General features: G+C 34.7%; 1 protein-coding gene and 1 pseudogene across 1 annotated transcript; both read right to left on the bottom strand.

The window, feature by feature from the left end:
• Window positions 1–12,764: 12,764 nt before the first annotated feature.
• LOC120139923 (probable methyltransferase PMT17) lies at window positions 12,765–15,133 on the bottom strand. Its single transcript, XM_039155020.1, has 5 exons — window positions 14,395–15,133; window positions 14,058–14,268; window positions 13,686–13,983; window positions 13,138–13,605; window positions 12,765–13,048 (listed from the first exon to the last, which is right to left on the bottom strand). The coding sequence occupies exons 1-5, from the start codon at window positions 15,076–15,078 to the stop codon at window positions 12,820–12,822; spliced, it is 1,890 nt and encodes a 629-aa protein (XP_039010951.1). The 5' UTR covers window positions 15,079–15,133; the 3' UTR covers window positions 12,765–12,819.
• A 2,627-nt stretch (window positions 15,134–17,760) lies between these two features.
• Window positions 17,761–19,584, bottom strand: LOC120140002 (annotated as a pseudogene).
• Window positions 19,585–23,679: the final 4,095 nt, after the last annotated feature.

Genomic DNA, 23,679 nt, shown 5'->3' with positions numbered 1-23,679 from the left:
AATTAAAAAGTTTAATGATATAAATTATACATAGCTTAAACCTTAGTGGTACCTGGTGTCATTTACCCTATATGTATTATAATCACAAAGTTGAAGAAAAAGTACATGAATGATGCATGTAGAAGAAGCAACAAGAGCGTTTTGAGCTGTACAACCCACGTAGAAAACTTATTTGAGTTAGACTTACTTCATAACATTAAAAATACTCAAGTCAAAGAATTATAATTAAATGAAGATTAAGGATAATCAATTCCATAGGCCACTCAAGTCCACAAGCTAGCTCAAACGACCCCTTACCAATTAAGTTATTTATGCATCTGATGATTTAAGCTATACACCCAATTATACAACTTCAGCTCCCACTACCAATTAGAACTCAAATCAACAACTTTCCCACAAGCAAAAAAGCCAAAGCTACCAACTCTTCATAACCATTCAACTTGTTGGTTTTTTTTGGGATGCTAAAGGAGTCCTCGTACACTGAACTCTTAAAATTCTTGTTTAAACAATAAAACCATTCTCTTCCTTCTAATCCGAACCTGACTCGATCTTGAAATCTGACATGTGTCGTTTTGCTGTCAAAATAATTTCGCCTCCTCAAAAATTAAATAAATAAAGAGAAAGAGAGTAGTAGAGAGAAGAGAGTCAGTCCACAGGGACTCTGGAGTTTCTGATGAAGCGAACTTTCTGATTCTGATAAGGATGAGATAAGGTAGAGTTTTGGATAAGATTAAATAAGTGGGGTTTAAAAATTGTTTTAGAATAAAAGATAGGAATAAAATAAAAGATAAGGATAAAATAAATAAATAAATAAATTTTAAAGAGATTGAGATAAAGAAAAACTTATGTTGAAATTAGTCTCAGGTTTTAGCTTTTGCCTCAATTCCAATTGATCCTGAGAATTAATTTTTCGCTTCGGCTATTTGTCGTTTACAGTCTACAGGGCGCAACCCCTGTGACTTTTTTTCTCTCTTGTGAACCGATAACCCAAAATCTATTTTTGGATATCAGTCCTTTATGGAGACCAACAACAACTATCATCGTCAGCACCAACCTATTTTATAGATATGGAAAAACTTGACTTAAACTATGTTGTCTCAATGAGAATCGAGCCTGCTCTCAATTTCCCTTAGTGGACCGCCGCTAAGTGTGTTCATAGGAAGTCAAACTTGCTACCAGCCAATTCTTCCTCCCAACTATAAATCAGAACAACTTCTGAACCAATGTCGACTTTTTGATTAAAAAGTGTTTTGCTTTTAAAAAGACAGATTGATTACCAATCTTATTCCTCTAAAAAACTGAGAAAATAACTCGAAGTTATTTTAGTGTTTTTAAATCTTCACAATAGGGATTGAGTCATCACTTCAGTCCTTGGCTATAGAGAAATTAGCTAAGTATGACAATCATACTGAGCATCTTTAAAAATAAAATAAAACAAAGAAAAACTTTGAAAAAAGGAAAGAAAACTTTTATAAAACCAGAGTAAAGAAGAATAATGAATTTTGAATGTGTTTTTAGGCTTACCATGAGAGGGTAAAACCTTCAAAATCCTAGAAAACAAGGAAAAGATAATTCCTAAAATAAAGAGATAATTCCTAAAGATAATTCTTAAACTATTTAAACTGAAATCCTAAAAACATGAGTTTGACTTGAATTCGAATTTCAGAAACGCGGAAGACTCATTCGTCCTTCTAGAAGCACTGGATGGACCTTTTGGAAGGTGCTGACTCATCGCTTCGTCAGATGCGTCATACCCGGAGTCATGCCCACTAATCCAACCTTGATTCTGAAAATAAAAAAACTGCATAATTCTGTTCTTTAAATGCAATTTTCAAAATCTAGTGTCCTGTACAGAAAATGAATCAAAACGAATAAATCAGCCACAAAAACCAACAATTAATGAGCAACTTAAAGTCAAAATAATAACTAAATAAAGCACCTATCAAATTTCTCCTCACTTATTCAATGCTCGTCCTCAAGCATTCCTCAATTAACACATCAAAATCACAAGTTGCCATCTTCAATTTCAAATTATTCCTCAAACTTCCAGTCGAACTAAGTCCATGACAATTGTCGAATTCAAGGTACAATCAAGCAAAGCACAACTAAGAAAAATTTTAAGCAAGCAAGATATCACAATTATTTGCCAACATCAATAAAACATAACTCAATACCTTACAAAGATTCACACATATCCACTCAAAGTGTTTAGGGTAAAATGAAATTGCTCAAACCGGAACTAACCAAGATATTACTATAAGCTTGGAATCTAATCAAGTCTCCAGTACTAAAAATGACCATAATACAATAATCAAGGGGTCTTTAAATCAATGTCTAATGCGGCTTAGGTTAGGGTAGGGAAAAGGCCATGATAATCGGTTTAAGTACCAAGACAAGAGATTTACAAATTATTCCTAATATTCATAAAATAAAATAAAAGTAAAACTAATAAACATAAACATAAAAACATTTTTTCGGATTCTTTTTCATATTTTTTTTGTTTTTTAACTTGTTTTTCCTTTCTTTTGTTGTTTTTCTACATTGTACTACTGTTCGAACCATTTTTTTACAAATATAAAATAACAAAAATAGTAAAATAATGAAATAATAGTATAAAGAATATACATCAATGTAAACAACTAATATGCTTGTATTGATAAGGGTAGAAAATAGGGATAAAAAAACTTGGGTTTATTTATGTGGTTTAAAATAAAGAAAAAGAATAAAGACTCAAAAAGTGGTTCACTAGTGGATATATAAATGGGTAGACCTTTTGGGAAAAGTGGTTTAATCTTAAGTGCTCCTAACACATTAAAACTTTATGCCCAACATGTAGTCTCGATATGCATTGTGATTACAAGTTCTAGAATATCATAACTAGTCCGATACACTCAAGTCAAACAATGAGCAAAAAAGAAAATATATGTTCGTTAGGCTCGAATCTCACAAGAAAAGACTTATTTGTACTAAGTCAAGTTCATCTCCATCAACAAATGCATGAAATATCAATACTTACCAAAAAATTTCCAGCTATACCAATCATCATCATGCAAATTAAGTTCGATCATAACACGGTCACAATCCAAAAGGAAGCAATAATATAAAGTGAATTTCAATATCATCAACTAAAGATTCCAATACATCAGTATCATAAACAACTTAATTCCAAACAATAAAACATGCAAGTGAAAAATTTGATAGCAAATTTTACCCCCTTACTTAGACCATATTGTCCTAATATAAATAGAAAAACACAAGAGAGAGAACATAATTACTCCCCTGGTTTAATAGTTGCCGCAAAACCACGATGAGATGAACCCAATCAAATATATGATAGGATCTCAGCTGAGCTAGCCTCAATAGAGTCGAGGCATCCATGAACCTCATGAATTTCACTATGCGGATGTTCGGCCAGTGGTGGTTGTGGAGTAGTTCTCTACAGAAAATCTCGCTGATTGCAAAGCATGATAGAGCCGGGAAAAACTATGTGAAGTATGTTGGGGGTGTCAAAAAGGAGGCTCATCGTGTCCAAACACCTTACTCAGTGTGAACGTGGTATCATTATGTTCGGAATAATTGTATGTTAAGAACCGGTGGATGTAGCGGAGAGTTGGATCATGAATGTGACATGCTTTTGTAGTGTGTGCATTGTATTAAATTCCCTCTGATCCTGTGAGTGTCTCATAAGCTATGTCAGTGTCAAAATCCTGAGTCATCTCAAGTAAAGCAGTCAGATAGCCATGATCCGTGACATCTGTCACGAATCCCATAGAAAAAGAAAAATCATTCACAGACAAAAGTACCGGCCAAGCAATCGAAAGGATATAACATCAATAGACTCGATAAAAATGAATCGATGCTGTAAAAAGGTAAATATAGCATAAAATTCAAACACCAATTCTTAGTACATGTTATACCTAATTTTAGGATACAATTCCCAACAAATGGCAGCAAAATAATTGGAGACATAGTCTCATAAATGTAAAGTATCAAGAGTATGGAAGGGAATATATTTGTAAACATGAAATCGACAATGTCGGATGCTGTCGAACCTCCAAGACTCATCGTCATCAAATTATAGATATCCTTGAAGAACTTCTTTTGGGATTGGATAAGTTTGACCTCGGCGGTGTCTTTCAGAAGAAGCATCATTATCAACATCAGCCTCATGAGCGGATTGCTCACCAGAACCGACTGCAAAGCTTGCTGCAAATGAAGGATATGGTGGTGTCGCAACATGCTGTCGAGAGGAAGAAGCTTCTGCAGCAGCCGATGGAATGGAAAGTTCTTATTCAAAGTCCTATGTAAAACCAAAAGCAGGGTTCCACACAGTAAATGTTCAATTTCCAGAGGAGAAAAGTTTACCTCAGGCTGCTTAGGGACAGGAGAAGATGGTGGCACGATAGCCGGCATCGACTGGGAAGTGAAACTCGATGAAATAGAGTAGAATGTTGGGGTGGTTGAGGGTGATGGTCGTGTTGGTCATGGATTGCTTGAACCTATAGTTTGATGATTGTAGAAGGTGGAGTGGCCGGTGAACGGAGGAGCGGTGGTAGGATCATACGTAGGTATTGGAGTTCTCGGTGGAGAGCTTTGAGGCCCATCATGACGAGGAGGAGGTGGTACGGGCAGCAAGTCTGAATCGATCGGAATGGTTAAGAATACTAAAGCGACATGGCGGTGGTGTCCTCCAAGGTTGAGCGGCAGAGGAATACCTTGGTTGGCTTGGTTACGCGCTCTCACCATCTTTGGATAAAGGAGAAGCAAAGAAAACTAGAGTGGAGGCGATGACATAATGAATAGGGAAATGGTGGTGTGATGGGTTATGGAGGTTGATTGGTGAAAAGTAGAAGAAGAATGTTAATGTGTCATGCGACTGAGGGAAAGAAAGAATGAAAAATAAAAGTTTTGTTTTTGTTTAAATAGGGGCTAGGTCACATGGGTTATAAAAAAGAGAGAGAGTTTGACATTAAGTCAAACTATAACGTATGGTTAAAAGATATAGATAAAAGGTAAAATAAAAATAAAATATGTGTTGGGTTTTGATTAGGATATAGCCGGCTAAAAAGTGGGGATGGGGATTGGTTTTTAATTGAAACTATAAAAGATTTAGATAATGATTACTGAAAAGATAAGGTGGGCCCCGCCAAAAGTTGAAAAAGAATTTTAACCCCCTCCCAAAGTTAGAAGTGGTAGTAGAAGAGGAAAAAACTTTTGACTTTGGGGATTGTTATCGTGCACCTGTGGGGGGTGGGTTATGCTAACTTACACTGCCTCATGTCTCCATATTTGAAACACTGTTCCTATGGCTGGACATTCAATTGAAACTCAAATTTGTTCAAAGAAAAATAAAATAAAATAAAATAAGCTTAGAATAAAATAAAATAAAAATGGAATAAAATATGCTAAAAATAAAAAAAATAAAATGAAATGGGTTGCCTCCTATCAAGCGCTTTTGTTTAACGTCGTTAGCTCAATGATCTCTTTTTTTAAACTACAAGTTTAGAGAGAAATACTTCCTCCACTTTATACGTTTTTTCCAACTAAGAACTTCCTTATGAGAAATTCTAATATCATATAATTATTCTTTTATTGTAGATTTTGGCATTCTCAAAGGCTTTTCTACAAATCTTTTTCATCTTGCCCGAAATAATTACTAGAAAAATATCTCTTTTTCCCGAAAATGTTTTCTTCAAGTGTTCTGACAACTTCTTCAAATCGATTTGAGGAGCTTGCAAAACAGAAGGTAGTATTTTAGAATTTGTGGGAGTAAAGCATGAATCGAAATTAACCAAAAATTTTCTCGAACTCACTGGTTTTATTTTCATGTTTTTTCAATTCTCTACGAAGATTATCAATGAAATTAAATTCTATAAATTTTTCAACGGAAGGCTCAATGACATCAACAAAGTTTATACTAGAAACATTATTAGGATAACACATTGTTTTGTATACATCAAATTTTACGATCTCACCGTCAAACTCTATTGTAAAAATTCCACTTCTCACATCTATTTTTGTATTTATTGTGCTAAGGAATGGACGACCCAAAAGTATCGCGAAACAAGTATTTGTTCAGTCGTTTTCCATGTCAATGACATAAACATCTGCTGGAAATATAAGCTCATTTACCTTAACCAAGACATCTTCTAAGAGTCCTTCGGGATATATTATCGATCAATCCTCTAGTTATATTATTACTCTTGTATCCTTCAAAGGCTCATTAGAAAGTAAGTTGTACACAAATAAAGGCATAATATGAATAGAAGCTCCTAAATTGCACATTGCACGTTTAATTCCAACTTTACCTATTTTGCAAAGAATAACAAACATACATTGATCTTTTAACTTTGGTGGAAGCTTTCGTTCGAAAACAACTGAAACATGCCCTCCCAAATTCACCTTTTATATTCTGGTAAGCCTTCTTTTTGTGGTATAGAGGTCTTTAATAAATCTAGCATACCTTGGTATTTTCGGATTACGTTAAAGAGAGGTATGTTGATTTCAACATTTCGAAATACTTCCAAGATTTCCTCCTCTTCAACTTGTTTGTCTCTTTTTACCAATCTGGAAGGAAATTGTGGCAGAGTTTCATAGGGAGATGGTGTCAAATTAGGCTTTGAAATTTCTTTATTCTTTCTCTGGGGATTTATGTCAATCCCCTTTTTCTTAGGGGAATCTACGCCAACTGCTTCTTATTCTATTTGAAATTTTGGATTTTATTCATTCTTTTGTGGATTTACACGTACATCCTCTGGGACTGGCTATTCAACAATTGTATCACTTCGGAGGGTAATGGTGGTAACATTTTCCCATGGGTTTGCCTAGGTTTGTGATGGAAGCTTACCTTGTGATTCCAAATGTCCCACGACTTGAGCTAGTTGACTAATCTACTTATCTATTTCTTGTAAATGAGCCTAAGTGCGATTCTATAATTTTTCTTGAGAAATAGCCGACCTCTCAACGATAGATTCCAAAGAGGACTTTGTCGATTCATGAGGTGATGAATGTGACGTTGATTGATAGGCTTGATTCTGCCTCGGATTTTGTCCATAACTCAGATTTGGATGGTATCTCTATCCCGAATTATAAGTATTGGAGTATGAGTTATAAGGCCTCTGGGGAGGTCCCGAAAAATTCCCTACAGTATTTGCTTCTGCGCTAACTTCCTCTTGTAGCATTGGACAACAGTCTGTCAGATGATCTAGTATTGTGCATATTTCGTATACTTTTGTTGATCCAATTTTCCTTGCAACCAAAAAATTAACTACATTAGTTAATTTATCAATTTTATTTTCTAAGGAAATAGTACTTATCTCATGAACCCGTCGGCTAAGTTCACTTGAAGTGCCAAACTGCTGAGAGTTGGAAGCCATTGTCGAAATTAATTCCCTTGTTGCAGCAGATGTTTTATTTACAAGAGATCTTCCACTAATAGCATCTATAGTTTTCATCTCCATTAGAAGCAACCCATTATATAAATACTAGAGGAGTGTTTTCTCGGATAATCCTTGATGTGGACAGCTTGCACAAAGCTTTTTAAATCGCTCCCAATAAATCATAAAACGATTCTGCATTTTTTTCTCTTATTCCCATAATGCTTCTCCTTAATTCACTTGATTTTGCTGCTGGGAAAAACATATCAATAAAAATCCGAGTTAAATCAGCCCAAGTATTTATAGAATTGGGAGGTAAATAAAATAGTCGTTCTTTAGCTAAACTAGATAAAGAAAAAGGGAAAGCTCATAGTTTTATTTGGTTTTCAAATACTCCATGAGGTTTTATGCTTGAACAGACCATATGAAAATCTGTGAGATGTTTGTGTGGACTCTCACTGGAAAGCCCATGGAATATAGGAAGAAGATGAATAAGGCCCGTTTTCCAGAGTAAACAGAGTTGTGCCTTGAGGAAAAGTGATGTAGAGAGGTTGTTGTACGGCATGTGTCGCATCTAACTGGTAAATCGTTTGATCTGCCATTGGTTCTAGCGTGTTGTATGTGCCTAGTATATCTTCTGTTAACGGTTCTTCGTCTTATTGAAGAAAGATGATCATTCCGAATTTAATTCTAAATCTGGTTGCTCCAGTTGTTCCTGTTGTCATTTTCTTCTTTTTTTCTCAAAGTGTTTTTACGTGAATTCTTCTGGTTCGTGATTCAATTTATGGATCAAATTCTTCTAAATCACCTGGATTACTTTCGGTCATAAATAAAAAGAAAGAACTTTATCAGTTACTTTAGCTGAAGTCCCCGGCAATGACGCCAATTTGACATGGGTCATTTTGTTGTCAAAATAATTTCGGCTCCTCAAAATTAAATAAATAAATAAAGAGAGATAGTAGTAGTAGTAGAGAGATGCAGGGTCGGTCCACAAGGACTCTGGAGTTTCTGATTAAGCGAACTTTCTAATTCTAATAAGGATGAGATATGGTAGAGTTTTGGATGAGATTAAATAAGTAGGGTTTAAAAATTATTTTAAAATAAAAAATGAGAATAAAATAAAAGATAAGATAAAATAAATAAATAAATTTTAAAGAGATTGAGATAAAGAAAACTTATGTTGAAATTAGCCTCAAGCTTCAACTTTTACCTAAATTCCAGTTGATCTTTTGAATTAATTTTTCACTTCGGTTATTTTCCAATTACAGTTTACAGGGCCCAACCCCTGTAACTTGTTTTTCTCTCTTGTGAATCGATAACCTAAAATCTAGTTTTTGATATTTTGTCTTTTATGGAGACCAACTATGACTATCGTCGTCAGCACCAACCTGTTTTATAGATTTGGAAAAACCCGACTCGGACTATGTTGCCTCAATGATAATCGAGTCCGATCTCAATTTCCCTTAGCAGACTGCCGCTAAGTGTGTTCACAGGAAGTTGAACTTGCTACCAGATGATTCTTCCTCCCAACTATAAATCAGAACAACGTTCGAACCAACGTCGACTTTTTGATTAAAAAACGTTTTGATTTTAAAAAGATAGGTCAATTACCAATCTTATTCATCCAAAAATTGAGAAAATAACTCGAAGTTATTTTAGTTTTTTTTAATCCCAACAATAGGGATTGAGTCATCGCTTCAACATTGGCTACGGAGAAATTAGTCAAGTATGAAAATCATACTTGACATCTTTAAAAATAAAATAAAATAAAACAAAGAAAAACTTTGAAAAAAGAAAAGAAAACTTTTATAAAACCAGAGGAAAGAAGAATAATGAATTCTGAATGTGTTTTTAGGCTTACCCTGAGAGGGTATTTATCGCCTCGTCAGATGTGTCATGCCCAGAGTCATGCCCACTAATCCAACATTGATTCCGAAAATAAAAAATAAATTGCATAATTCTGTCATTTAAGTGCAATTTCCAGAATCTAGTGTCCTTTACAGAAAATGAATCAAAACGAACAAATCAACCACAAAAACCAACAATTAAGGAGCAATTTAAAGTCAAAATAATAACTAAATAAAACACATATCAAAATCCAAATAAAAAGTTTAAACTAATTTTGATCCTCAATACTTACACATTCTATCAATTAATTTGTTCTTAATTTTAATTTAATTCAATAAATTTATCGATAGAATGTGTAAGCATTGATGATGAAATGTGTAATTATATCAATTTTGTTAACTACAACGTCAGTTCCTCCGCCAAATATTAACGTCAAATGACTTGATTGACATCATTTAAATAGTTAAGTGATCTGATTGACAAAACTAAAAGATTAGTAGTCAAATTAAAATTTGACAATAGTTAGTGATCATGATTGTAGTTTACTCATGATTAATTTTTTTAAATAGTCTGAGATGATTATAAGATAACTTCTGTTTAAAATTTCTTTAACCGATTAAGAACGCATACACCTATGGACCGAGTTACTCGAATCCAAAACCTACATGAAGAAGAACCTTCCATTTTACATTTTCCATCGAGTAAACTCCAATTCTCAACCCCTTGTTTTATATATTTTACCTTTTACTTTCAATTGAATAGGCAATAAGCAGAAGCCACAATTTTTAATCAGCATGACGTGTAACGTTGTGCAGATGACACTTGTACAAAGAAAAAGTCAGTCATATAGATTTATGTCGTTTAGAGAGGTGAAATAGCATATCAACCCATCAACTAATGATGAGCACTCCATTAGCACAAGCTTTATGCCGAGACGCAAGTGAGACAGAGACAAGAAAATGAATTTCAGCAGCTGATTCTAATCCAAATATCACAATCAAACCTACATTATTTACTAAATAATTACCATGGGATTGAGTCATCACTTTCACCTAGTATCATGCCTAACACAAAAAGACAATCTTGCATTAATCCTTGCAGTAAACGCAACCCATGCACACATAGAAACAGAAGAAGTATTTATCAAAAGAAAAAAAAAAACAAGAAACATTAGAGAAGAAAAACCAGTCAAAACTATACGACTAGATTCAAATATTAAGAGGGACAAAATACTCAAGTTCAAAATAATAAAGATTTATTATGTATTCAATTTAAAAAATTAAAAGGGATAAAAGTCTAACTTTACTGAAGTCTAAATTGATAAGGATATAAAATACTATTAGACAAAAAAATTAGAGAGACACAAGAAACCCTTCCACTTACTATGTACATCGGTCTCTGCCTATACAAAATCATGCATATGTCCCTTAACAAAGCTTACATGTGTAAAAAAGAAACCCTGCTTTTAGTTAACACATCCCGGTGAAGTAGGTGAAACAAACTCAAAGAACATTAAAGTCAGACTTGTACTATTGAACAATGACAAAACAAGCACCCAATGGCATTAACACTACAGTCTCAATGGCATTAACATATTTACCAAAAGTCATCACTTTGAAGAGCTAGCAAAGCTGGAGCATACGTGCATTATTGGAGGAGTTATAATGAAGCACAGTGTGGTGGGATGCGTGTTTCAATGAACACCACAACTCAGTTGAAATGGGATGAGAGATAACAAAGTGTCCGTTTCCAGGAAGGGAATAGAATTACATGATTAAGATAGGGCCCATGTAAAAGCCGAGACCAAAGTTAGACTGGTTGGTGGCAACCGCGAGCTCACCATCACACAAATACTAATAATTGTAACAAAAACTGTGTTGATTGAAGTGTGAACCATAAGCACCGGTCGATTTTGTATAATTGAATGATTGAAGCAATGTAAAGTAGGAAAATAGCAGTCACCCATGTAGAAATATTTTTTAATGTGAGTATGTATATATTAATAACACAAAATTTTTTTAGTAAGATGAGCATCATCAATCAAATAAATAATTAATAAAAAAATCGAGTTTAAGATGAACACGTCTCCACCCTAAAAAAACCACGGATCCGTCATTGAATATAGGTGTGAAACAAATAGGATTTTGCTTTTCTCAAACAAACAAATTGCAAAATCAAACCAGATTTTGAGGCATTCTTGGGTTCTGTTTCAATCCCATGAACCAAAAGCCCTTGTTAATTTGGTCTGGGCTTTTCATTCCAACAATTAATCAAACCACTGCCTATAATACGATTAATGCAACTTAAGTAAAAGTTTGATATGAACTTTTCAATGATAAAAAAATATTTTTTATAAGTTTTGGATTCGAGCGACTATATATGTAGAATATATATGTGTTGATAATTAATTAAAAAATTATAAACAAATATTAATTTATAATCATCCTAGACTATTGAAAAGGGATTAACAATGTCATATACACAAAGCAAACTACACAAGTAGATGAAAAATGATTCTAGAAACAAACAATCTATTAGAAAATAATGAATATTTTAAAACTTGAGGTATATTATTTATTTGTAAAATTGAAGGTTTGAATAATAAAATCATATTTAATGTTATATTTTTGTTCTATTTCGGTCACTCGTCATTAAAATATTAACAATGATATTGACTTGTCATCATAAGGTAACTCCATGTCACCATTTAAAAATAATAGAAAATACCATGTCAGTATCACCGTCAGTTTTTTAACAGTGGATGATCAAAACAGAACCAAAACATAATGTTAGGTATGATTTTAAAAAAAAAATAGTTGAAAGACTAAAACAGAAATTAAGTAAAAGGTGAATGATGAAATTAATAGTTTTCCCTTTTTAATATCATGTTCATGTTCATTTGTTTATCTTTTATTGTGTTCGTATTTGATTAGATTAACATTCATAAACATGTTCATTTATAGGTTCGTAATGTGTTTGTTTGTTTTTTTTATCTTTTTTTATTTGCAAGTAAAAGAAAACTAGTGAAATTATGCTATTAGTCCTTAATCTCCTTAGGTTTTACAGTTTGAACTTCAAAGTTCACTCAGTGTTCAATTTAGCCCCTACTTTCACCAATATTTAAAATGTAAAAAAAGAAAAAAGAAATAGGAACTTGATAAACGAGCTTGTTTGTGAACATAAATGAATCGAACGCACATTTGTTCGTGTTTATTCGTTTCTTAAACGAACATAAAAATTTTGTTTATACTTATTTATTTAACTTAATAAGTAAACATAAATGATTAGTTCACGAACAATTCATCGAATGTTATGTTTATTTATACCCTACTACTCAGTAATGCAAAGACTGTTTAGCTAATCCTACAATCATTAAAAGCATTGAGAAAAATAGAGAGATGTGAAGAAAATGGCATACATTTACATTGCATAAATAAAATGCACAATTTTTTAAAATTTAAACCTACCCTTTTACTCTTAGAGAAAGGAAGAATTATGTTGGAGGGGGTGAAATCTCAGTGACTTGATACTATGTTGCCAAGATGAAAAGAGAGAGACAGGGAGTGCTAAGAGGAGAGGAAACTATAAATGTTTACTAGGGCTGCTTGTGTGTTGCTTCTCCAGTCCAGTATGTTTTAACAGCAACAAGAATTTTCTCAGGATTGAAGGGTCCGCTCTCATGGTCCACGATCTGAGCCTTCCACCTCATTCCATCTGTTATACTCTTTATCTTCACTAGCAGCTCCACCGTGTCCCGGAATATAACCGTCCCTTCTGGCCGCAGAATCCGATCCATTTCCAACAAGATGTAAGTCATGTCACACCTTCAATCAATGTACATATTTACACAAGTTCAATCACATGGAAAAATATTTATCAACTGTCTGCAAAAGGGGGGGGGGACAACATTTACCTGTCTTGATACATGGTAAACACGCCATTCGCATGGATGAGGTCGTACGTTCTTGGATATGTTGAGAATCCTTCACACCAATCCTGGTACGTACCAATTAGACCTCGTTCATAAATGATTCCCAAAGTGTCAGGATCTGAATTTTCAGGTACAACATTCATGACCCACACTGGATACTTTGACAATGCAGCTGCAAATCCCCCAAAGTTGGCATTCATGTCCATGATATTCCGATGTCGTCCGGAACGAAAGGGAGTAATAAGTCGATTGTAATGTGCTATCTTTTCATGCCACAGTTCCCTGTCTTCCACGAATCTATCGACACTGATGCCTTGTACTAGGCCACGGCTAATTCTAGGAGGGACAGCAACAACACGCCCCGGCCATTTTAGTAGTTCACCACCAGCAACATCAGTTGCATGTGTTGCTTCTGGAAGTGGGGTTATGCAAGCTTCCAAATTTCTATACCTTTTTTACCACAAATGACAAGGAAAATGAGACTCAAAGGGTCTTTATGTGTACCTAAATCAAAGGACTAAAGAGAGTACCAAGCTGTATCCGGATTCTGTGATTTGCACAGGGGTGGTGTTCCATGGCGCTTCTTAAATTTAACACACTCACGGTGGTTGATAGGCTTTTGCCAAATAGCTAGATCATTGTGTTCAGTCACTTTCTTCCAGCATAGGCGTTTGGCGGTGTCTTCGATCTCATCTTGCTCTTGTTTTAAGTCCTCTTTTGTCCTTTCCCACCCTCTCCAATAATTCTTCCAGCGGATAGGAGGACCAGAGAGCACCCAGTAACCTCCAGGCCTTAGAATTCGATCCACTTCCGTGAGATACAAGCCATCTATCCCCAATTAAATGAAACCATTAGCTAATATATACAACAATGTCATCTTTAAGGATATTGAGATGTCTTACCATTCTTTGACCAAGGAATCAAACAACGGGAACAATGAGCCAAGTCAAAAGCCCTCGCTGGATAAGGAAGCCTCTGTGAACCCATGATTCCGATCATCGCAGGAACTCCGCGTTCCAGCGCAAACTGGACCTGCGCTTCGTGTGTATCTCTTGGAGCAAAAGACATTGTCAAGATATTCCTCTTCAACAAGTAAGCACCGAAGCTTGCAACCTAACAGCAGAGGAATGAAGAAAAGAATCAGAAAAGGCAATCAGTACACAGTTCAAGTACAAGTTATTAACATAGGCCAAAAGTATATATGGTATCTGTAATAGCAAAGGGATTTCCATTACTTACCCCGCAGCCGGTATCAACAGCTGTTCTGATTCTTCCATCAGTAAGAGGAATGAGCTCACCAATGTCATCGATGTATGCATCAGCTCCCCGAGGGAACATGGTGCCTCCCCCGGGGAATCTGAAACGATCACCCTCTACTTGAATCCAATTCTGGATCGCCTTCTCAATGCTGAGTTCTTTATGAGGGATATTGTTGTACCAGGCATAATCACGGCTCTGAGGCCATTTAAAAGGGGTCTTATAATTCGGCGGGGCCGGTATAAGGCAGAGTAGCAGTTCTTCCTTGGAGGGACAATGCCTCTCTCGATATTTCATCATGTCGCGGTCGAATTTCCGTCCCCTTACTTTATCTTGGCAAGGAGTGTACTCGCTGTAAGACATGTCACACGGTGGGAATTGACTCACTGTTTTCGAACTCTCGATATCGATCTGATGATGGCTAGCAAAATCCAAGTCTATCGATGGATTACTGAGACTTGCATTGCCATTGTTGTCCGACATAGCCGTATTATTATTACAACCAACTTTAGTGTATAAGTCGTATTGAGTACTGGGAGTCGCCTGCCAAGCGCCCAACACATAGAACAATATGCAGAGGGCACTAACCCCCAGAATCCATGTGAGACGCCTCCTCTTTGCTTCAAGCTGATGATGCATTTGCGAACCACTGTAGTCTCTCGCCATCACGATTTTCCCAGTTTATCTCATCACAAGCTAACAAACAATATTCCAAAAAAGATCAGAACAAGGGGAAATTTGACAGATAAAACAAGATGATAATATGGTACCTGAAGAAGATGATTTAGTTCTGCTGGAACTTCCAACTCCAAATAAGAAAGTTTCTGTAAGAAGGGTACATGGAACTTTGTTTAAATATATAAACAAATAGTATAATAATAGATAAGAGAGTACCATGAAAGAGGAAAGCATGAGATATCCGCCATTAGTGTAGTAGGTGAGTAGTGTTGTATTTTGAGAAAGAAGGGACGATGGTACTACTTAAAGACATGTATTTACGTTAACAATGGGGCTTGGGAGGTTTTGTTTACAAAGATGGGATTGAATATAAGGACAGAAGGGAGAGAATTGAGGTAAAGAGAGAGTGGATTTGGTCTAAAGAATGGACAAAAATGGGTGAAGAAGTTGAGAATTCAGAGGAGAGTGAACAGCCTCATTTCTCTCCCTTCCATTTCCCCACCTGCTTTTTAGCTTCCAACCTTTTCGTTTCTCATATATTCAAACACCTACCAGTCACCAGAGATTCGCTTCACACCCTATTTTTTCTGTAGAAGAAATATAAAATTTATATAAAAATATTAAAATAAAATTAACATTAATTTAAAAAAAATATGAACACTATTTTAATAAAAAAATTAATTATACAATCTAAATTTTCTAATTATGTCATTAATCAAACTACTCTAACATAATATTTATGTGCTAAGAGTTTCATATTTATTTATAGCTTATTATCAATCTAAATTTCTTATTGAACTTATTATCATAATTTAAATTTAAATAGACATTTGAACTGATTAATGAGTAGTTTTAGAGGTAAAAGAAAATATCAGTATCGATTCGAATTTTAAAAAAATTTGTGTCGAATTGAATTTTTTTATGACTTTGAATGGCCAAACGATGTAGATATGCCATATATTATTGCACTTGTCTTGTGTGTTGGTCTACTAAGAAGCAACGGTTAGTCACACGTTCGTGAAAAGTTGCGAGCGTTTGCCATTCAGCAAAGTGGCGTTTTTTATGAATTGATTTACTACAATTCCAAATTTTCGTGATTTTTGTCCCCCAACCCAAAGCACAATGCAAATGGTTGGCCATTGCCGGCAATATAAAATGCACCATTTTATGAATGATGGGGGATCATATAAGCATACTTGAAGTTTTCAATAGATTACACTAGGCTGATAGATTCATGTGAATTGGATCACCGTATAATTAGAGAATTGACATTTTTCTTATTAATTTTAAATAATTATAAGATAATATTTTTTATAATTTTTCTTAGTCCGTGACAACACATACATATCCAATAACTCGAATTTTTATCATTTATGGAAAACAATATATTTTTTATTATTCAGTCCACTCATTAGATTATTGAATCTCAATACCATTCCAATCTTGAGGGATATTATATATAGTTTTGTGGGATGACACATTTGAACACTTAAGCCCGGCTTGTTCAAGTAGGCTGCCCCCACATCCCAATCTTTTCCCTATTCTGTTAGCCATCAACATTAAGATATTGATGCTGATGTTGTCTGACTCCTTATCCAAGCAAATTTCTTATTCAATATTGGTTATCTTTTTAAAATTAAAAGTTATTCGAATGTGATTAGATTCAACCAATAAAAATTATTTTCTAAAATTACTAATAATAAGGATTTTGATAATTAAATAAATGTGATATCAAATTCAACAAAATGATTTAATAAATATAATATTAAAATTAATCTCTCAACATTTATTAAAATAATTATTTTAATCTATATTTTTTTAATATTTGAGTCCCAACGTCTCATTTTATGATAAAACGACTATTGACATTTGACCAAATAGTCATTTTGGTATTTATTTCTTTTTTTAAAAAAAATTTAACTCTCAACGTTTCATTTTATGATAAAAAAAAACTCTATTTTAAGAGTATTAATCATTTGTTAATTAATGATTTTCATAGGATGATCTTTTTGCTCCAAAATAAAATATTGGAGACCAAAATGCTCAAGTATATGACCCAAACTAATTATTTGATAAACATTTGAGGCAAATTTTGACATTATACCTTTAGAATATAATAGAGCAGACTACACTTCATATACATATTCTTTTCTTCTCTTGTTTGGTAGGCATGAAAACAAAGAAACATCTGTAAATTATGGGGATCAAATCTTCTTTGATGATTTGTTTCAGATATATTTGACTTGGGCAAAGCACTATGCCAACAGTTTTGCAGATGGAGTCAATCCTCATAGCGGTGATTGGAAGATATATTCAATTGCAAGCTCCACAAATGAATGGTCAGTCTAAAACACATTTATTGTAGTTAGGGATGGATCGAGGATACAAGTACATTCGTCACATGAAAATTTAAAATTAACATATTTTATTTTTTTCATTGTAATTTTTTTTTAAAAAATCTTTTTCACCCTATTAAAATTTTAAAAATTTGACCCCTCCTAAAATTTTAGAAAATTGTCCCCGGTTGTAGCGGCATCTTCCTCTAGTCTAAAGAAAGAGCACTTGCATTTGCTTGATGAGTAAAGAAAAATTGTACAAAGCACCAAAAAAGAGAACACTATTGTAGTAAAAAAGAAATCCAAAGGATAAATAAATACTTCTTTGTTCTATGAGAGCAACGCTACAAGTATTGATGTCATGAGATGAACAATCATTCCTCTTCGGCGATCCTTCCCTTCTCACTAACATAGATACCATCAAGGAACTTCCTAATGTCCTTGTTCTTCACATGGCATTTCTGTTCATCCAATCCAAAGACCCAACAGTCAGATTATTAAACCAAAGCTTTAAGCTTTAAGTAAATGAGATGGGGGTACCTGGTTTATCAAAGCTGCTGATCGAGATACAAGTTCAACATCATTACCATCCAAAGCGATCTCATCCTTCACCTTCTCTGATCGAACAATAGATACCCCTTCCAACATATCCACCTTTCGCTCCTGATAAAAATATAATAATTTCATGTTTCATGTAAAAGAATGAAATGGTGGTGGGAAGAGAGAGAGACTGATGACCTTCTTCTCGCCGAGGAAATTACAGATCTCGATGGACTTGTTGCCGTTTGTGATGGAGGCGTTGATGGGAAAGTGGGAATAGACGAATCTCATCTTGTAACGGTAACCCTTGGTAACACCGGCGATGAGATTCTCGACGTGGCTGAGAGCGGTGCGAATGGCAGAACTGGTCTTCCTGGAACCGAACCAAGCCTCGATCCTGAGCTTGCGCTTGCCGGTTTCCTCGTCCTTGATGAGATGGAAGTCGAGGTTTAGGTGTTTGAAGTTGCGGGTGAGCTTTCACCTGAGGCCTTCAACCTCGATAATCTTGGCATTAACCTTGATGCTAACACCATCGGGGATGTCCATGGTCTCTGAAGAAAGTATGGTCTTCAGCTTCACCTCCCTCTCTCTCTCTCTCTCTCTCTGTCTCTCTCTGTCTCTCTCTGTCTCCCCTCCCCAACTACACTCACCTTGCACAAAACCCCAAACCTAATTGGGTTTATACGTACCTGAAAATGATTTCTCACTTAAAGAATAAGAGTTGGATTATGGGCTTTATGTTGCTTTCATTTCGGCTAAAACGACCCAGTTTTGAAGTTAAAAAAATAATATATTATTCTTTAGGAAAAGTACACAAATAATATATCTCTATATAGAGTTATTTTATTGAGTTTTTTTATCAAAAAGTTATAAATGATCTCCTAATTATAAGACGTTATTTTGTTGAGTTCTTTAATTATTAAAAGTTATAAAATGGTTACTTGACTATTCATATATTCTAAACTTGTCTTTTTTCGTTAAAATATTTGGCAGCCATATAAATTAGACATTAATTTGTTGAATGAAATATGATATAATTTTATCACAGAACCGTTTGAGTTGCATTTTGTGTATCATCTCTCCGTTTATATTATGTCGTCGAATTAGTACTTAAAACATTATGTCGTCAAATCAGTGCTTGAAAGCAACGTCGATACTAAAACATCATTAAAATATGATTTTTATGATATCACAACCTGTAAGTTAACGTCCAACTTAAACAACCATCAATTTTTTAACAGAAAATGATAAGTTTGGAACATATAAATAGTCATATGATCATTTTGTAACTTTTAATAGTCGGAAGACTCAATAAAATAACGCTCTATAGTCGGAGGATAATTTTGTAACATTTAATAGTTGAGAAACTCAACAATATAACCTCTTATAATCGAAGAATCATTAATATTTTTTTAAATTATATTTTTTATTTACAATATTTTTCGTATATTAAAGTTTTAGTATTTGTTGTCTTTAGGACTTGGTATTGAATAACAAACAGCTAGCATTTGATTAAAAATAATTGATATTTGAGATGTATTGGCTGCTGTTGTATTGTAGTATTTGCGTCGATGGAAACAACCAGGCCTGCAGTCGACATCGCACCAGGTTTTGCCATTTTCTTCGTTGTCTACTAATGGCAAACCAAAGATTCCCTTTCAGATTCAGCGATTATAAAGGAGCCAAACCTCTTCTACTAAGAGGTTCCATAAAGGGAGTAATTAACTATGACCACTTCTGCCGGAGTTCGTGGCCGAAAGAAGTCATCATCCAGAGGACACCATAGATTTGTTGGGGTTAGGCAGAGACCATCAGGTAGATGGGTGGCTGAGATCAAGGATTCTTCGCAAAAGGTTAGGCTTTGGCTCGGAACTTTCGATACTGCCGAGAATGCAGCTCGAGCTTACGACGACGCTGCTCGGGCGTTGCGTGGGACTAATGCACGCACCAACTTCGAGCTGCCTCCGTCGACCTCGAGAACGTCAGCTAATCGCATCTCGCTGGATAAGATTGAGCCTTTCTCGTTTGAGGAAGTCTGTGGGACGGGGAACGATGCTGATGGATTTCTCGGTGCACTCAAGGCTAAGTTGCTTGATTGCAAAGGGCTTAGAGTCCTATCACCAACTAGTTGTGCTAGTGCCGTTGCTTCTAACGTTTCACGAAATAACAATAATGTTAGGAGAGAGTCAACTGTGGCTCCTCAAGTAATTGGAAACCCGAATACGAACACGAACCTGAACCCTGTTCAGGATCCAGTAAATCAGTGTTCTAACAAACCTGACCTTGTCCTAAATCACGATCATGTCGGGGTTCAATGGCCTGAACCTAGTCAAAGCCAGATTGCTTCTGTGGCAAGTATGATGTGGTCCAATGAACCTTCATTTGAAGCAGCATGGAGCACACAGATGAACCATGTCCCTACGAACGGATTCTTTAATATCACCACTTGTGCAACTGCTACCACTACATGGCCTCTTTCCGGGACAACCGAATCGATGATAGGCTTGTCATATGCGGACCAGTTCCCGATTGAGTTGCAGATGAATATGAACGGTAAAACAAACATGGTGAGCATGCCGATGTCTCAATTCGATGAAACAACAGGTGTTTGGCCATCCGAACAGCAGTTTGAGCAGTGCGACAACAATGGTTGGGGCGGTGCTAATGGCTCTTGGGATCCTTACCTCTATATGTCCTCTGTGGTGGGTTGAGTACTACCAATTCTTTCATTTTCCATCTCCTTTTTGACTTGTAATTCACAAACTAATTATTCTTTACTTTTAGCCCAAAGAATCCTAATTATAAGCTGTAAATTGAATATTTTTCACAAGTATTAGTACGCAGTAGTCATCTTGTTACTTCAGATTGTAACCTGTAGCTGCAAGTTTGTTCGTTGTAACCTTTTTTGTATTTCTATCTACACCTGATGTTTCCCTTATCAATAAATCTTTCATTCAGGACTCTCAAATAATTAAAGAGGGCTACGTTGACCGGTAAAGTGACCAATAATCTAGAAGATGGCCAGACAATGACTCTAGTAGTCTTGGTCTGGCTCCTTACTCTGTTACATGAATATTTATAATGTTATGTGTACACACTAAGTTTTTGCGCATCACTATTATTATTATTATTATTATTATTATTATTATTATTATTATTATATTATTATTATTATTATTATTATTATTATTATTATTATTATTATTATTACATACCCATTTTACAACAGTTGACCCAGAGGGTCCAGATACAAATCTCGGAGGCCCAAACCCGAAGAAAGGCCCAGATAGCAAATTCAAACCCGGTCCATACCCGATCTGGTCCAGACCCGGCCCAACTGACCCGATCCAGATGCAACTAGGGTTTCCTAAACCCTATCTCCAACCGCCAGTGATATCAACCGTTGGATCTGGAGAGATCCAACGACCCAGAATGAGCTCAGCAGACACCCTAGGATTGGTGAACCCTAGGTTGATTTTCGACGGCGCCTTCAACCACTCCGAACTGCTCCGTCGCCATGTTCCTCAATCAGACGCTGCTACGCCATCATCGTTGCACCAAGGGGCTCCAGAAGGGTGATTTCAGCCGCACACTTCACAGATATATGGTGAGTCACCATCATAGATCCGATGACTCACCATAAATCCACTGAATGAAAGCCATTGTCGGGACTTATAAAAGCCTTCGAACCTGCAAAAGAAAGGAAAAAGATACAAAGATACAACAAGCAAGCCACACGAACAACAACTAGCAAAACACAACCAAACAAAAAATAGAGAGAAGAAACCGAGATAACTTACCTCGTCGGAGAGCCCAAACAGTCATATAACCGAAGGTAAAACCTTTGGTTTTTGTTAGATCTAGGAGAATCAAAAGGATTTTAGAACAAGGGACTGCCATATTTGGCTTTGGGGTCGAAAAAGGGAAATTTTAGGAAATTTTGGTAAATTCTGGCCACCGTGGGTGGTGGCTGGCAGCGGAGATTGGCGCCGAAAAGCGGTGGCCAACGGTGGCCTGATTCCCTCTGAAGAGGGAATCCTAGAGAGAAATCAGAAAGAATGGTTTCTCTCTTTCTTTAAAGAGAGAGATTTGGGAAATGAAGAGATGAAGGCCATTTAAGGGTATTTATACTCAATATGAAACGACGTCGTTTCATGGATAGAACTGTGCATTTTGGGTAAAGGGATAAACCCCCTCCGTAGTGCTCTGAATTTGTAAGCTTTACGATTTAGTCACTATAATTAATTTTTATATGTTTTAATTTGGTATTCTAATTTTATGTTATTATGTTTTAGTCATTACCCATATGTTTAAATACTTAGGGTAAAATACTAGATTTAGTCCCTATTGTTTTAATAATTTATATTTTAGTCAAAATATTAATTAGGGTTAAATTATACTATTAATACCTATATTAAATGATTTGTTTATTGATTATGGTTGTTGGGTGATGATAATTATAATATATAAATATGTGACTTTAGTAATAAAATGAACGTGAGAGCAGTGGGTTATTAAAGTAAGCTTATTTTTACTTATGGATCACTTTAATTTTTATTTTTGAAATACATGCTTTAGTATTTAATAAATTGCTTAGAGCCACACGTTGGGGCTATTGGTTTTGCTTTGCATCAACTTGCTGTTGCTCCTTTTACTTTTTAGGTTAACATTTAATGAACCAACCTAACCATATGCTCTATGTTGAACTTCATTGGACTTAAGTTCTCATGTGATTGAAAAATATTATTTTTAATTTTTTAAGGTTGAATTGCAAATTTTATTACTCATCTTTAGTTTTATTTTTATTTTAGTTATTAAATTTAAAAAAATTAATTTTATCATATAATTTTGTCATTGTTCATGTTTTGATAAATGCTTTTTTGCTAATTAGCTTGACCAATTTTGTAATCTAATTAAAGGATAATATTTATTTATTTTTAAATATTCAGAAATGATTTTCTTAAAATAATTAGATGTCATATTCTAATATTCTAAAATAAATAAATAATATACTTTTCAGACTAAAAAATAAAATATGTCTACTTTAATTATATTCATATTAGTCGAATCAAGCTATTTTAATTATTATATTGAGTTCTTGGAATGAAATATCATATTTTTATTATTTCAGTCAGAAAGAGAAATATTCGTCATAAAATATTTTAGGGATTAGTTTCTCTTCGATTGGAAATATTCAAATATTTTCTATTTTTCCTTAGAATTTCCTATTAAATAAAATTATGCGATTGAATCTGAAATAATAGAATCATAAATTAAATTTATATTCAAATTCTTAAATTTATAATCAACGGGTACCAATTTTGGGCGTTGTGGGGTACTAATCCTTCTCCAAACATTAACGACCACGAATCCCCTTTATTTACTAAAAAATGAATTTTTGGTTATACGCAGACCGGTTTATCTTTTAAATAATTTTTTCTTAAAAACTCTTTTAAAAGATGATTTTTAGGTATTCGACCTACCTAACCCAAAAGGTTAGATGGCGACTCCAAAACATTTATTTAAAAAACCATTTATTTATTCACTCGCTTTTCCACCAAGAAATATTCGTGCCCGGGCGAAAACCGATTGCGACATTATGGACATATATCGGATGAGTGTTGTCGTGATATTGGTGCTGATTGGATGTCCTAAGAAATGAATACTTAGATTGGTTTGTCATAAAATGGGATCACGTGTATCAACATATAAT

Source organism: Hibiscus syriacus, unplaced genomic scaffold (genome assembly GCF_006381635.1).
Source record: "Hibiscus syriacus cultivar Baekdansim isolate YM2019G1 unplaced genomic scaffold, ASM638163v2 tig00110777_pilon, whole genome shotgun sequence".
Classification (NCBI taxonomy): Eukaryota; Viridiplantae; Streptophyta; class Magnoliopsida; order Malvales; family Malvaceae; genus Hibiscus; species Hibiscus syriacus.
This window is presented reverse-complemented; position numbering and strand designations above follow the sequence as displayed.